Source organism: Mesocricetus auratus, unplaced genomic scaffold, assembly GCF_017639785.1.
Source record: "Mesocricetus auratus isolate SY011 unplaced genomic scaffold, BCM_Maur_2.0 Super-Scaffold_100004, whole genome shotgun sequence".
NCBI classification, from domain to species: Eukaryota; Metazoa; Chordata; class Mammalia; order Rodentia; family Cricetidae; genus Mesocricetus; species Mesocricetus auratus.
The window spans coordinates 61546754-61560523 of NW_024429189.1; the positions used below are offsets into that span (position 1 = coordinate 61546754).

Genomic DNA, 13770 nt, shown 5'->3' on the forward strand with positions numbered 1-13770 from the left:
AAGGAAAAGCCCTATGTCCTTGCCCCAGAGCAGGACTCTGAACAGGGTGTTGTGTTGATGGCTCTCTTTTTACCCCTACCCTCTGTCACCCAAGTGAGCGAGGGTGACTGTGGCCCATTGCACAAGGGCCTCAAGAGACCCGCCCATGGTACATTATAGAGGGACCTCTCAAGAGATCCATGTGGCCAAACCATGGCCCAGAATGCTCTTCACAGTGGGAATTCTGAGTCCTCTTGTACCCAAGCCCTAAAAATCACTTCAGTAGCTGAGTGATTAAGAAAGCAAAATTCTTCTTCTCTGTACTTACAATTCCAAAGATTATACCTGTGGTCACATTATAAGTCAGTTTGCCTGGAGCTTGCTAGAGAAGCAGATCTGGGGAAATATCAATGTCTCACTGGTTAGTCTCAGCTGAGGAGAGCAGAAGAGTGTGCAATCAGGCCTGCTGTCTACAAGCTGCACCACAGCCTTCCATGTCTCACCAGCTCTGGGGGTTCCCTTCTCAGAATGCCACATAGACACACTCAACCCTTGCCTGTGGCTCAAAGCCACAAGCAAAGCTCAAGGATCTTTCCAAAACACAAGTGATATCTATCTGTGCAATCATCTCAGGCCTGATTCAAGTAGGTTGAAATTTAAGTTCACCCCAATATGCACATGGACTTCAAACACAAAAAGAAAATACTATTCCTTCTAGGAAAAAGCACTGGGATGTGAAAGATAACCAGCAAACCACACTCACTACTAACACCCTTATCTGACACAGACAGTAAACACAGTTAGTTAATGGTGCCAGGAAACTAAACCTGGGGATTCCTGCATGCTAATTAGGGACACTCGCATTAAGCAGTATGCCAACCTGTAAGTCCATCTTTAAGAACAAGTTAGCCTTTAAGTGTCTATAAAAAGAACCCTACATTGCCAGAAATGGTTTATAGAGAGCTACACTGCCACCACTCCCAGACTCATTCAGTATTAGCAGACTTTAAGTGACAACAATAATGCATGTAATCATTGCCTTATGCTCCAAAGACCTACAACCTAGCATCATAAGATGGATCACACTATTATAAAATTATAAATTACATCAACCCCAAATAAGTATGCAATTTCAAGTTCCCTAAGCTCCTGCAATGCTGACACAATTCACATACAATACTCAATCTTAGCATTTGTAACTATAGACAGAAATTCTTTATGTTAATTGTTGTCAGAGATGGCAGCATGTTAATCTTCATTGTGCCATGCTGTACAAACAAAACAGATTATTTTATGGGTCAGTTTAGCTCTTACTGAAGACTTGAAAATATACCAAACATCACTTTGACCATTGACAAACTATCCCCTTACAAGCCTAGATCTTTTTCTAAGTAGTTGCATAATGAGTTCACAAAACCTACAATGACATCTCCAATAAGGAGTTTTCAAAAATTAAACAAATAATCTGACTTTGTGAGACACCAACCCACAGACTAGACAATTCTTATGTAGGCTGCAAATTAATATCTAATACTTTATTTGGGAGGCCTTTCCTGAAGCCAGGTCCCATGTTGAGAATTCATTATGAGGGATTAACCTGTGGTTAACTTTAAACATAGTTTTCCTGCTGATGCCCAAGAAGGAAACAGTGGCCATTTGGTCCTCCCTGAACTTCTGGAAGAAAGGACTCAACCACATATTTATGACTTCATGCTTACATTATTCAGTATGGTCAAAATTACAGTACAAGAGGGGGCTAGAGAGATGGCACAGTGCCTAACAGCACTTGATACACTTGCATAGGACCCTAGTTTGTTTCTAGGACCCACATGACAGGTCACAAGCATCTGTAACTTTGTTTATAAGGTATTAAATACCATCCCTGACCTCTGCAGGCACCAGATGTGGTACACCATCAGACATGCAGGCAAAATATATACATAAAATAAATGACTCTAAAAAATTGAAAGAATGGTATATTATGCCTACTTCATTATCTTAAATCACGGGATAGCAATATGTCAGTTGGAAACAGTGAGAAAGTAATTGTACCATTTTGGAGTCTGAGACACTCTGGTTTAGTTACCCTTTAGTTTTTGTCCATAGTTACTCTCCCTTTAGAAGCTGTATGAAAAATAACAAATAACAGGACCAGTGTTTTCATTTTGGCTCAACCCTACATTACAGCTGCATATGTCAGTCTGACTACCACACCACAAATACTCCTTGTTTTTTGTCTCAACCTCAAACTAAATGACTGTTTCAAACTGAACATGCTTGCAAAACTACTAGAAAAAGGAAAAATAATGTGTTTATAACAGAAAGGGATACAGAGCAGTTAAAAAACTATGTGTCCACTGGACTTTTCTTGTCACCACTAACTTTCTCCTAAAGCTCTGTCAGAAGAGCAAGGGGGCAGAGGAAGCCCCCGACCCCCCCCCCAGATGGCAAGGCTGGGAAGCTGAGACAGAGGGGAGGGTGCTGGACTAAAAATGCCTGGAAAAGCATTCTGGGCAGGAGATGCCAAAGATTTTGAAGCTCCCATCAAGCCACTGGCCTCAATCCAGGTAATGGCTTTTCCTTCCCTTCAGTTGCTGGCCGCAAGAGTTTTCCAGCAAAGAAAGAAAGGGAAAGTGGAAAGGGCGAAGAAGGGGCAGCTTCCAGCCTATTCTCCATGCAGGGGAGGGCGGAAGGCTCAGGCGCTGATGGGCCTGCGTTCTCCACAAAGAACTCTAGGAGGACGGCTAAGGATAGGGGCTAAAGGGCAGGGAAGCAAGCCCATCAAAGTCCCTTTAACTTCAGTAACAACACTGCTGCAGACACAGACAAGCGGCAACTGGCCAGACATCGCCTTTAGGAAAGAAACAGCTGCCAATCTGACCACCTCAGGCCCCTGGGCTTTCCTACCTCCTGCTAGGAAGGCAAGCTGCCCAGGGAACAGCATTTTGTCAGCACTGGGTTAAAGATGGAAGCCCCTTTCTCATCCTGGCTACCTCCCTACCTATGGCCAATAGTGAGGTCAGACCACAAAAGTTAGTGACCTGGCTAGCCTTGTCTCACCACCAATCACCACTGCACTACCCAGTCTCTTCTGCCTGGCATTTTTCTTCAATTTTAATATCAAAAATTTCACACGCCTGCTTGAGCTTCTGGACTCAGCGGCAAGGCCATATAGCTGTCAGCAAACTGATAAGAATTTTCAAATGACTCCATTGGGCCTCTTTATAGAGAAGAGCCAAAGCAGCCCATAAAGCAAGAGGGCAGGGGCCACGGAGACCAGCCGCTCGAACAGCTTCACCATGGCACTAAAATGAGCCTCAGATTTATGGGAGTGTTTTAGCCCCTGGCCCAAATCGTCTGGGGGCTGAGGCTCGTCTCTGCTCTCCAGTGGGATTTCAAATATGAGATAGAACTGGCCAGGCAAGAAAGGGGTGGGAGACAGGAGGCTAAGGGAACAGAGAGAAAAGGGAAAAGCAGAAAGGGGAGAGAAATCCTGCCCTAAATCACATTCTCTCCAACAGGATGTGACAACTACTGTTTCTGAAAGCATGTGACCATTCTCTCAAGTCCCCATAAAAAGTCCCCTGCAGAGCAGCTCACAGGACTCCAATCTAGGTCTTCACAGCAGTCCATTACCTAGATGTTAATTTGTATTTTAATTGTCCTCTGTTTACTTTGTTTAATTTTAGTACCCTCCCCTAAAAAAGGAGTAAAAATTGTAACTGGGTAGAGAAGAGATTAGAAGATGAAGGAAAACTCCATAAACTCAGTAAAAAATGATTTCACTGGAAAGAGGGAAAAGTCATAATACTGGATTAAAACAAAAGGGCCGGCTAGGGAATCAGTGAGGTTCATCTCCCCGTGAGCCTTGTTGATCCTGAGAGAAAAACAGAGGTGAACTTTCCTCCATGCCAAGATGTAGAGGAATATACCCAAGTCCAGGACTCCATTCTGTTTCAAGTTTCCAAGCCCAGAAGCAAATGCATAAAACATCCATGCTGCTAACTCACTGTGGTTCCTGAAGACCATGCTCTCACCAGGAGGCACTTTACCAAATTCAAATGCAGACCCCGGGGAGTTCCTGAATGACCACCAGCACAGAGCTGGGACCAGAACCCACATGCTTTAATGCATGAAACCTCTAGGCAGTCTTACCCAGCCCAGGTCTAGACTGGAAAACTGAAGTTGGAAAGTTAGGTACAGGCCCACAGCCATAGAACCCGTTACAGATCAGAGGTTAGGATCTGAATTCAGGTCTCTCCCACTCACAAGTCTTGAGCTCTCTACTACCACATAAAAACTCTTTTGATTGGGACTCATGGCTAAAACACACAAAAATGCTTTCTATGGCAAGTTAAGATAGTTTTTTTTTTGTTGTTTTGTTTTTGTTTTTTTAAACTTTTCTGTGCTAAGGATTAAACACAGGGCCTTATGCATGCTAGGCAAGTGCTCTACCACTGAGCTATAGCCTCAGCCCAACTCAAGACAGAAGTCAATGTTCCAGGAAATAATTACCCTCACTACATAACACTCTGATAGTTTCCTTCTCTCTCTCTCTCTCTCTCTCTCCTCTCTCTCTCTCTCTCTGTCTCTCTGTCTCTGTCTCTGTCTCTGTCTCTGTCTCTCTCTCTCTCTCTCTCTCTCTCTTTCTCTCTCTCTCTAAATTAGATGCCAGCTGTGACCCACTAAATTGACCTCAGCTCACTCCAGGCTGGAAAACACTGCCGTATATCACATAAAAACAAAAAGCAAAATACCAGACTAGGCGCCACAAGACCTGGGTTCCAGCGCTCTGGCTCTCAGATGTGTCCTCAAGGTTATCAGGTCCCCAGGCCTCACTGGTCATTGGTGAAATCCAAGGAATGCCTGGATAGTTTCCAAGATTTGATTTTTACACAAATTTCAGTTACTTAGCCTCCCCTTTCCTTACACACATCATTCCTCTCCAAGTGTTATTCACCCCCTTCCCTCTAATTCCCTATGCAGCTCTCTGCTGCTGGCACTGAGGACACGCCCAGCCTGGCATCCTTTATCTGGCTGCCCCTTGTGTACCAGATCTCCAGGGGAGGACAACAACCACACAGTCAAACCCTCTTCTCTAGCACAGTGCCCAGTGGTGAAGCTAACCTCTGAGAGACAATCCTGATGGCACTCAGGACAACTGGGGACATAATATTCCTGGCCTGTGACTCCTCCATTACTATTGATGCTTGTACCAGCAACTTGATGTTCTCTATGAAAGAAGAGGCTGCCCTCCTACACAATGCCTTCTTTCCCTTGCCAAGACAATGCAAGGAACAAAGTCTGTGCTTAGAATACATTCATCTGGAGGCTGGAGTGATGGTTAAGCCAGTAAAGTGACTGCTGTACAAACTCGAGGGTCTGAGTCTGGACTGGGGATTGGGCGAGAGTCTTTGGGACTTGCTGACCAGCCAGTGAAGCCAGTTGTTGAGCCCTGAGCTCAGTAAGAGACCCTGTCTCAGAAAGGAGGGACAGTGATATAAGAAGACACCAGGTGTCAGCTTCTGACTTCCACATGCATGTGTACAAACACGAAGCACACATTACACACATAACGCATATGTACCCACATAAATTCATTAAATAGTTAAATGAATTCCTGTAGAAATCCAAAGCAATGAATAGACGCTGGTATCACAGCAAGCCAGCCAAGCTGTGACACTACCTGGTTATGCTCGCACATGGACAAGACATACCAAGACTGCCAGAGAACACAGCTTTATGGTCTCTCCATCTGGACCTCAAGGATTTAAATCTCAGAAGCTATACCAAACAACTGCAAATCAGTCCAAACCTTAAAGACAGGAAAATTTATTTACTGGCCCCAGTGCACTATAAATCTGAGACAGTCCTATTAAAAGGCTTTTCTTGGCTTCCGATCAGATACTTGGTAAAAGTCTTTTTCCAACAAGGTTCTTAATACCAAAGTTTCAAAAAAAAAGTTTAACATACACACAGAAAAATGTTCTTCCTTAAGATGCCGATTAAACCCGTCCTTATTTACCATGCTTTAAACAACTACACAGACTGGTCTCTCGCAGTGTGGGGTTACATACTCAGGAAAACTCAACACAAGTACACAGTACTATTGAAAAAACATGCACTGAAAATCTCCCCCAAGCAGTAACCCCTAAAGAGGCTCCCCTGTTGGTCACGGGGCCTCTAGGTACCAGACCTCACTTGTGCTCTCAAGGGAAGGATTCCAGCCCAGGGAGTATGCCCCCCGAGAGGAAGAGACTCAGCATCATTTTTCTTCTCTGGTGCTGGGGTCTGAAATCGGGCCTTGTGCATGTAAGGCAAGTGCTTAAGAAAGCACTTGGCCTGGAAAACCAGGCCAAGGAAGACAGCAGAGCGGCCTGTCAGGACTAAAGGGAAATAGTTCTGTGTACGTGCACATGCATGTGTATGTGTGCAGTTCCAAGAGTGTAATAAACTTATTTTGTATTACATGGGTACATGTGAGTGTATGTGTACATGTTAGTGTGTATAATTCCAAGAGTATAATCTACTAACTTATTTATTACATGTGTACATGTGAGAGTACATATTTCCAAGAGAATAATCTATTAATTTATCACTTGTATATGTGTAGTTATAAGAGTATAATCTACCAATTTATTTAGTATATGTGTATGTGTGCAGTTCCAAAATTATAATTTGCTTGTTTATTTAGTGTGTGCATGTGTGCGTGTGTGTGTGTGTGTGTGTGTGTGTGTGTGTGGAGTGTGTGTTGGTACGTGTGTGAAACGCAGCTAGTGTATGGAGGTGAGAGGACAACTTGTAGGAATTGATGCTCTCCTTCCACCATGTGGGTTCCGGGACTGAGCCAGAGTCATCAGGCTTGCACAACAGGCTCCTTTACCTCTGCACCATCTCAGGTCCTAGCTTATGTAAATACAGAATTCTCCACTTCACCTTTGGGGGAGAGAGTAAGAACTACACAAATTACAGCACCGACTCTGGAAATTAGAAGTGGTACTCTTTCTTCCTAATGTATTTCCAGGGGAGTGTCCAGTTTCAACTGTCTCAAGCACCCACTTTGGGGAGAAGGCTAGACCAGGTGACAGGAAGTCAGCTTGAATGGCTGGGAATGCAGCTTGACTTCAGTCACAGCCCAAATCAAAAGGCACTGGGGTCTGAGCACATTTGTATGCCTGGCCTGCCTCAGTCTGTAGAGTCAGATGACTCTTCTAACAGCCTATCTCCCTCCTGTGGAAAGCATCTGCTTTGTAAACTGGGGTATGCTGGGTGGGTGTGAGGGAGAAATACATAGACTACCGTATAACCAGGGACAGAACAGTTGGGCCAGCAACACCAGGAGTCCTCAGCTAACACGCCTGGGTGGCTGAGGTGTCTAGACATATGAGGGAATCACAGAACACTTTTTAAAATGGAAGCCTAAGGGGCTGGAGAGGTGACTCAGCAGTTAATTCCCTGTACCCACATGGTGGCTCACAACTGTCTGTAACTCCAGTTCTAGGGGATCTGACACTCTCCTCTAGTCTCCATGGGCACCAGGCACTCAGAAATACATGTAAACAAAACACTCACACACATAAAAAAAAATCTAAACCAAAAAGGAAAGAAATTTTAAATATTCTAAACAAACTCTGTTATACATAGATGATCCAGGATTTAAAAAAATTATATATGTTCAATGGTTTAAACTTTTAACTTAAGGCGGTGAGGTACCTATTAGTAACAGCTATAGGGGAATAGTATATAAATTGGTATAAACTGAGGTGCAGACCATAAAAAGAAACAAAGGCACTGTATCCTGAAGAACTGTGCCATCTCCACAGACCCACTCCAGGAAGCCTGAAAACTGTCTGGGCTTGTGTCCACTACACTGAGAATTCCAACCCATCTCACAGACCCATTTGTGGCACTGCCCTCCCCTTCAAGGTGGTGGCGTCTAAACAACTATAGCAATACTGGAATTCAATTCGTGGAGGCAAATATAAACAAGGCAAAACAAGAGCGCCCTCAAGGGGGCTGTACTACACATGACGCATGGGAGCATGGGCACAGGCGCAGCTCTCCTGCCCCAAGGCCTCGCCTGCTCAGTCTGGACCCTTATATAGTTAGTGCTAGTTTAGAAGGACATTGCATCCCTGGGCTTATCTGCTAAGCAGTGGCCTGCTCACATCTCCAAGGCTTCTCCGCAGCTCAGATATGTGACACACTTACTAGGCAACCATGAAGGCACACTGAGACACAACAGAACAGAAACTCGCAGCTGACCTTTCCTTAGTGCTGGTGACTGGGGAGAAGACAAGATGCTAAAACCTCTGCCACCTCAAAAGCCCCTAATCGACCTCGTACAAACAGAGAGTTCAAAGGCAAAGCAGGCTCCTGACTTCCACCTCCTAGTGTGGCTGGGGGAGCCACTGACCAATAAAACAGTGTTTGGGAACTCTGTTCAACAGATAGACTGGGGGTCCACTTACACCTTTCCCTCTTCACACAGCATTTCTAACTAGCCAGCCTTCTGAGCCCCAAGCCTGCATGCTTTCTCTTGTGATTCAAGGGAGACTAGGGGTATGAACGCAACTGCACATTTCCTCCCGCCTTTTAAGGAAATGAAGCTCATGTTTAAGACCGACTGGGAAGGCCTCTCCCAGCCAGCCTGCCCTAGCGGCCACAGCCTGAGTGCCATCCTTTCCATCTCAGCGTCGTGAGCTCTGGAACTCTAACACCATCTTCAAAACAGCTTTGCGGGTACACGCTGCACCTCAAGAGCAGAGTCACACAACCTTATTGTGGCCCCTACTCTGCCCCTGAAAGAACAGCTAGGGCTTCAGTAAGCCAGTTAACTAGTTAATTAGCACACAGGACATTAAAGGTACATCTGAGAACCAGCTTTACAACTATAACTGCTGTGTCTACTATCTGAAGGAACTGCTTCCAACTTCCCTCCTAAAGCTGTGCAAGTCGCCACCAGACTTCCCAAGGCTATGTGTGCGCTCGCACCGCTGACAAGGGCCATTCCAGGACTATCTGCCAGAAACACTTTCTTCATAAAATCTGGCTTCCTCCCAATTGTGGCTCAATTAAGAATCCAGTATTGTCCTTAGGTATGGCTGCCTCCATGCCTCTCTCCTTTAGGACAACTGAACTCCCAGCTACATTTAGGAGGAGAATGAGTGTACCAAACACTCAGATTATGGCCTTTCTTTTTAGATTTTTCTGTTTAGCTAGTTTTAATTACCCTTTCCCCACCTGCTGTGAGTGAGTGTGTGTGTGTGTGTGTGTGTGTGTGTGTGTGTGTGTGTGTGTGTGTGTGTTGGGTGCTGTCCCATGCTGCTAGAGCAAATGCCTGAATTGTTACTTGAACAACATGGTCTCTAGAGAGCAACAGTGAGGACCATGTCCCTTGAGAAGCAAGCAGCCCCTGGCATTTGAGATTTCCCCCAGATTTAAATCCTTGGCAAGAGAATTCCTCACTTAAAAGTGGATGGAGACCCCTGCTGGTAACAACTTGCAATGTTCTTGCAGCTCATTAAGCTCTACCTCTGAGTGCCTGAGGATGACCAGGCCCTGTGTCACCTGGAGACATGAGGCCCAGTGACTGCAGAGACATATGCCTAGATTACACAATGATTGAGGCTGAGCTCCCCAGGGAGGATTCGCTGAGGTATAGGAGCAATTTTTAACACTCCAACCAAGGTCAAGCTCAGTCTATGTAAAAGATTGCAAGCACACACATAGTGAGTCCCCCGAGACCCACATATAAAGGCTTGGTCCTCAGATGGTGATCCTGGGAAGGAAGCACTATGACCTTTAAGAGATGAGGCCAAGTGAGTAGTTCTCAGGTCAGTGGGGTGTGCCCTAAAAGGAGGTATAGAGCTCAACAGCCTCCCTCTTTTGCTTTCTCTGGCCAGTCACCCCACATTAACTTCATCATAGGCCAGACCAGTTAGCTGACAGACACCAGATGTGAACCTCTGAACTTGTTCTAAGCTCACTGCCTCGAATACTGCTTTATAGTGTTGGGGCACTGACTAATAACTCTCCAAACGGAGAGATGATGTATTATCAATGCAATTCCTGGTTCTCAACTGAAGCTGAGTGCTCCCACACAAGTAGCACATTCAGCAATGTCAAGAGACGTTGGTAGCTATTACGACTTGTAGAAAGGAAGGGTGCAACTGGTTTCTAGCCAGAGTCAAATTTTGCCAGCCTTTATACCAAACTGGGAATTATTTCAAGCATGTTTAATTGAGATCAGTCCAGTCCAGAAATGTGGGGTTGGGAGACAAAAGAGGTCACTTGGGGAACCCTGAGTCCACAGAAAAGGCAGGCAGACAGATGTGTCACCTTAGAGCACTCTGGACTGTCAAGGAGCAGGCCCAGCTAAATGGACATGGGGAAGCAGGGGAGGGAATATTCAGGGAGAGAAGAGATGACCTCTTAAACATCAGTGCTGGTCCGGAGGGCAACATTCTTACCAAAGACAAGGCTTCCACAGAGTTGCTAAATGGCTGCCTGGAACACAAGAGGTGATTCAGTGAGGCCCTTCATTCCACAGAGGACAAAATGAAAGCCTAGACAGCTCCATGCTCAGGATGGTAAGACAATTAGTATGGACAGGGCCAGGGCACAGTCCCGGTCTTCAACCTCAATAACCAATGAGCTTTACAAGTCCTTCTTTCACTCCACCTCAGCTGTCCCAGTGACTCCTAGCCTGCAACTGACAACTAACTCGAAGCCAGGCTTGTCCCAGGCCCGCTGCTCCCACTCCTGATCCTGTCAAGAACTTTGCCATTCTGTGGGCTGTCAGGAGACACTCTGTTCCAAAATGCAAGTGATCTCTTTCTCCACGTGTGGCTGGTGGGGCAGAGAAGAGACTGTGTTCATCTTCACCCCTTGGTAGAATCTTGTGTAAGGTGGAAACTTATTTAGTGCATGATTCTATAATTTAGCCTAATAAACAAAGATACCATCAGGCAGGGTATGGAGGTAAATGCCTTCAGCACCAGCACACTGGAGGCAGAGAAGGGTGGATCTCTGCAAGTTCCAGGCCAGTCTGGTCTACATAATGAGATACTGTCTAAAAACTAAAAATAATTTTTAAAAGTGACACAAAGAACACAAACACCCAGACTCTTCAAAGGGCAGTTTTCCCCAATGCTATAGGGTTATGGTAAAAACATGGCAAACTCTAAACTGACTCTCAGATTCACCAGCTTAGATGAAGTCAGTGGTGAATACTGATTGGAAGCTCAGGAACTCCCAGCTTTGAGAAGCTAGTGGGCAGGCTGTCAGCATCAGCAACCTGCAACCTGCTTTCTACCAGGATGGCGCAAGGCTCTGTGGAAGGGCCTTTTGAGACCCGCAGAAGGCAGAGCCCCATGGTGCCCAGCTGGGTTCCACCCAGGTGAGTTACTGTGTGAAAAGATCTTAGTGTCACTAAAGCTTGAAGGCCTGTGTCAAAGGCTTGGTCCTGGAGTGACAGAATGGAGAGGTGGTGGCTTTTAGAAGGAGTGTGTGTGCTCAGGACATAGGGATGCACCCTTGAAGGACGCCGTGGGGCTCTGGCTCTTCCTCTCCTCTCTTCACGAAGTCCACAAAGTGAATTGCTCGGCTTAGCTCTGTACACCATCATGACCTGCTGTCCTTCCCCCGAGCAACAAGTCCACCCAGTCAGAGCCTGGAATCTGCTGAACTGTGAGCCCAAACCAACCCTTTCCTCTTTGTAATGTAATTATCTCCAGTATTTGTCATAGTGATGAAAAATTACTAACACGAACATCCAAGGACAAAGGGCAAGAGCAGGCACAGCCATTTTCCCTCTCTCCTAAATCCCTGGAGTGACATGTGACAGAAAATTTTACATGATTCTATCAGCCCATGGGAAAGAGACTAGGAAACTCATCCCAGTATACGGATGCTGTAAAGCAGGGGGAGTCAGGGTACTGGTGCTGCAGGCCCAGGAGGGCCTGAGCAGAGTAAAGGTGGGCAGACAGCTGGACAGGCTGAGAATGCACTTACGAAGCAGGTAGCTCTGGGTCTCCTCATCCCACAGCTGGACAACTACCTGCCTTCATCCATGTAGTCTGCTCTCTAGCCACATGACCAAGAGTGAGGAACCAGGCTGAAAACATGAGCTGTATGCTGAGAACCTCCAAGTCTCTTCTCACTCATCTCCAACGCCTACTCGTGTGTGTGTGTGTGTGTGTGTGTGTGTGTGTGTGTGTGTGTGTGTGTGTTTGAATGTAATTGGTGTTCATAAGCTCATAGGGAGTGGCACTATTAGGAGGTGTGGCCTTGTTGGAGTAGGTGCAGACTCGCTGAAGAAACTATGTCACTGTGGGCTTTGAGGTCTCCTACGCTCAAGCTATTCCCAGTGTGGACACACAGACTCCTGCTGCCTGAAAATCAAGATACAGGACTCTCAGCTCCTTCTCCAGCACCATGTCTGTCTGCACACCGCCATGTACCGCCATGATGATAATGGACTGTAAGCCATCCCATTGAATGTTTTCTTTTAGAAGAGTTGCAGTGGTCATGGAGACTCTTCACAGCAATAGAAACCTGAGACACTCCCTATCTTTCTATTTTGGAGTCAAGGTCTCTCACTTACCCTTGCTAGAATGAGTTTCAAGGATCTCCTGTGTCCACCTCACCAGCACTAGAGTTAGGGGTCTGTGTCACCAAGCCTGGCTTTTAACATGAGTCCTAAGGGTACAACTCAGATCCTCATGCTTTTGTGGCAGGCATTTTACTGACTGAGTTATCTCTGTAGCCCATGTGGATAATTCTGATGAAGATTAAACACTAAAAATCTATAAAAACAGAGATGAACACAGCACTAATTTCAGGGCCATCTTTTAGATTTCATTAACTTGCTTGACAATGAAGGCCCCTTAGACTTCTTTAAGAGAGAGAGCAATGAGACCTAATGGGAACCCAGTAAAGTCCTCCTGGAAGTCAAAACCCAGGCAGTGTATCAAAAGGGAAAGACAGGTCCGTAGAGGGAGGCAGGGAAATGGCAATGGAGGACAAGACCACTTGTCACAAGGCTGTCTTCCTTAGGACACAACCAAACAAATATGCTGCTGCCTTGCTTCCTTGGCTGTCTTCTTGGTCACTGTTACTTGGCACCCCGAAATCACAGCAGGGGTTCCCCAGCATAGCCTGAAACCCTTGTCGTTAATCTACACCTAACTTAAGATGACTCACTGAACCCTCCCTTCCTCAATAGCTGATACAATGAGTACATAGTCCCACTGTGTACTTGGCTGAAGGCCCTCTGTGTCCAAGTCACTGCTCCAGAAGCCCCACTTCCTCTCCCCAACCTGGTGTTTCAGTTTTGGCCTCTTACCTGTCTCTGCATCTCTTCGATCTGCCTTTGTGGGATGTTCTGTAGGATGCTGTACATGTCTGACATCTTTTCCTCCGGGACCACCACGGACGCCCTGGAGACAACAGCACTATTTACATGTGCACAGCCCTTTCCAGAAAGCAACACTGTGTACTGTCCTGCTCCCTTCTCAGGAGCAGAAACTAAACTCCCCAAACTCCTCAGCCCTATCCTTCCCTATCTGTTTTGTCCTCCCTGGCCCCACTGTCAGCAACCGCAGTAAGTTCTGTCATACCACAGGACCTCTGCATGTGAAATGCTGCCTCCCTGTCTATCCTACCTTACCTGTCACACTCCCAGAATTAACAATTATTTCCCCCATTGATGATAGACCTACTGTGTGCTGGGCACTGACAATTCATCAGAGAACATCAGAGCAAAGAGGGTGAACAGGGCATGAGAAG

The 13770-nt window shown here is 46.0% G+C and overlaps 1 protein-coding gene across 1 annotated transcript in view; it reads right to left on the minus strand.

Annotated features, from left to right (window-relative positions):
- Positions 1-13770, minus strand: part of Ext2 (exostosin glycosyltransferase 2) — a 130537-nt gene that overhangs the window by 87153 nt on the left and 29614 nt on the right. Inside the window, exon 7 of the mRNA XM_040745901.1 lies at positions 13328-13421. Coding sequence (XP_040601835.1) covers positions 13328-13421 — 94 coding nt within the window. The remainder of the gene's footprint in view (positions 1-13327; positions 13422-13770) is intronic.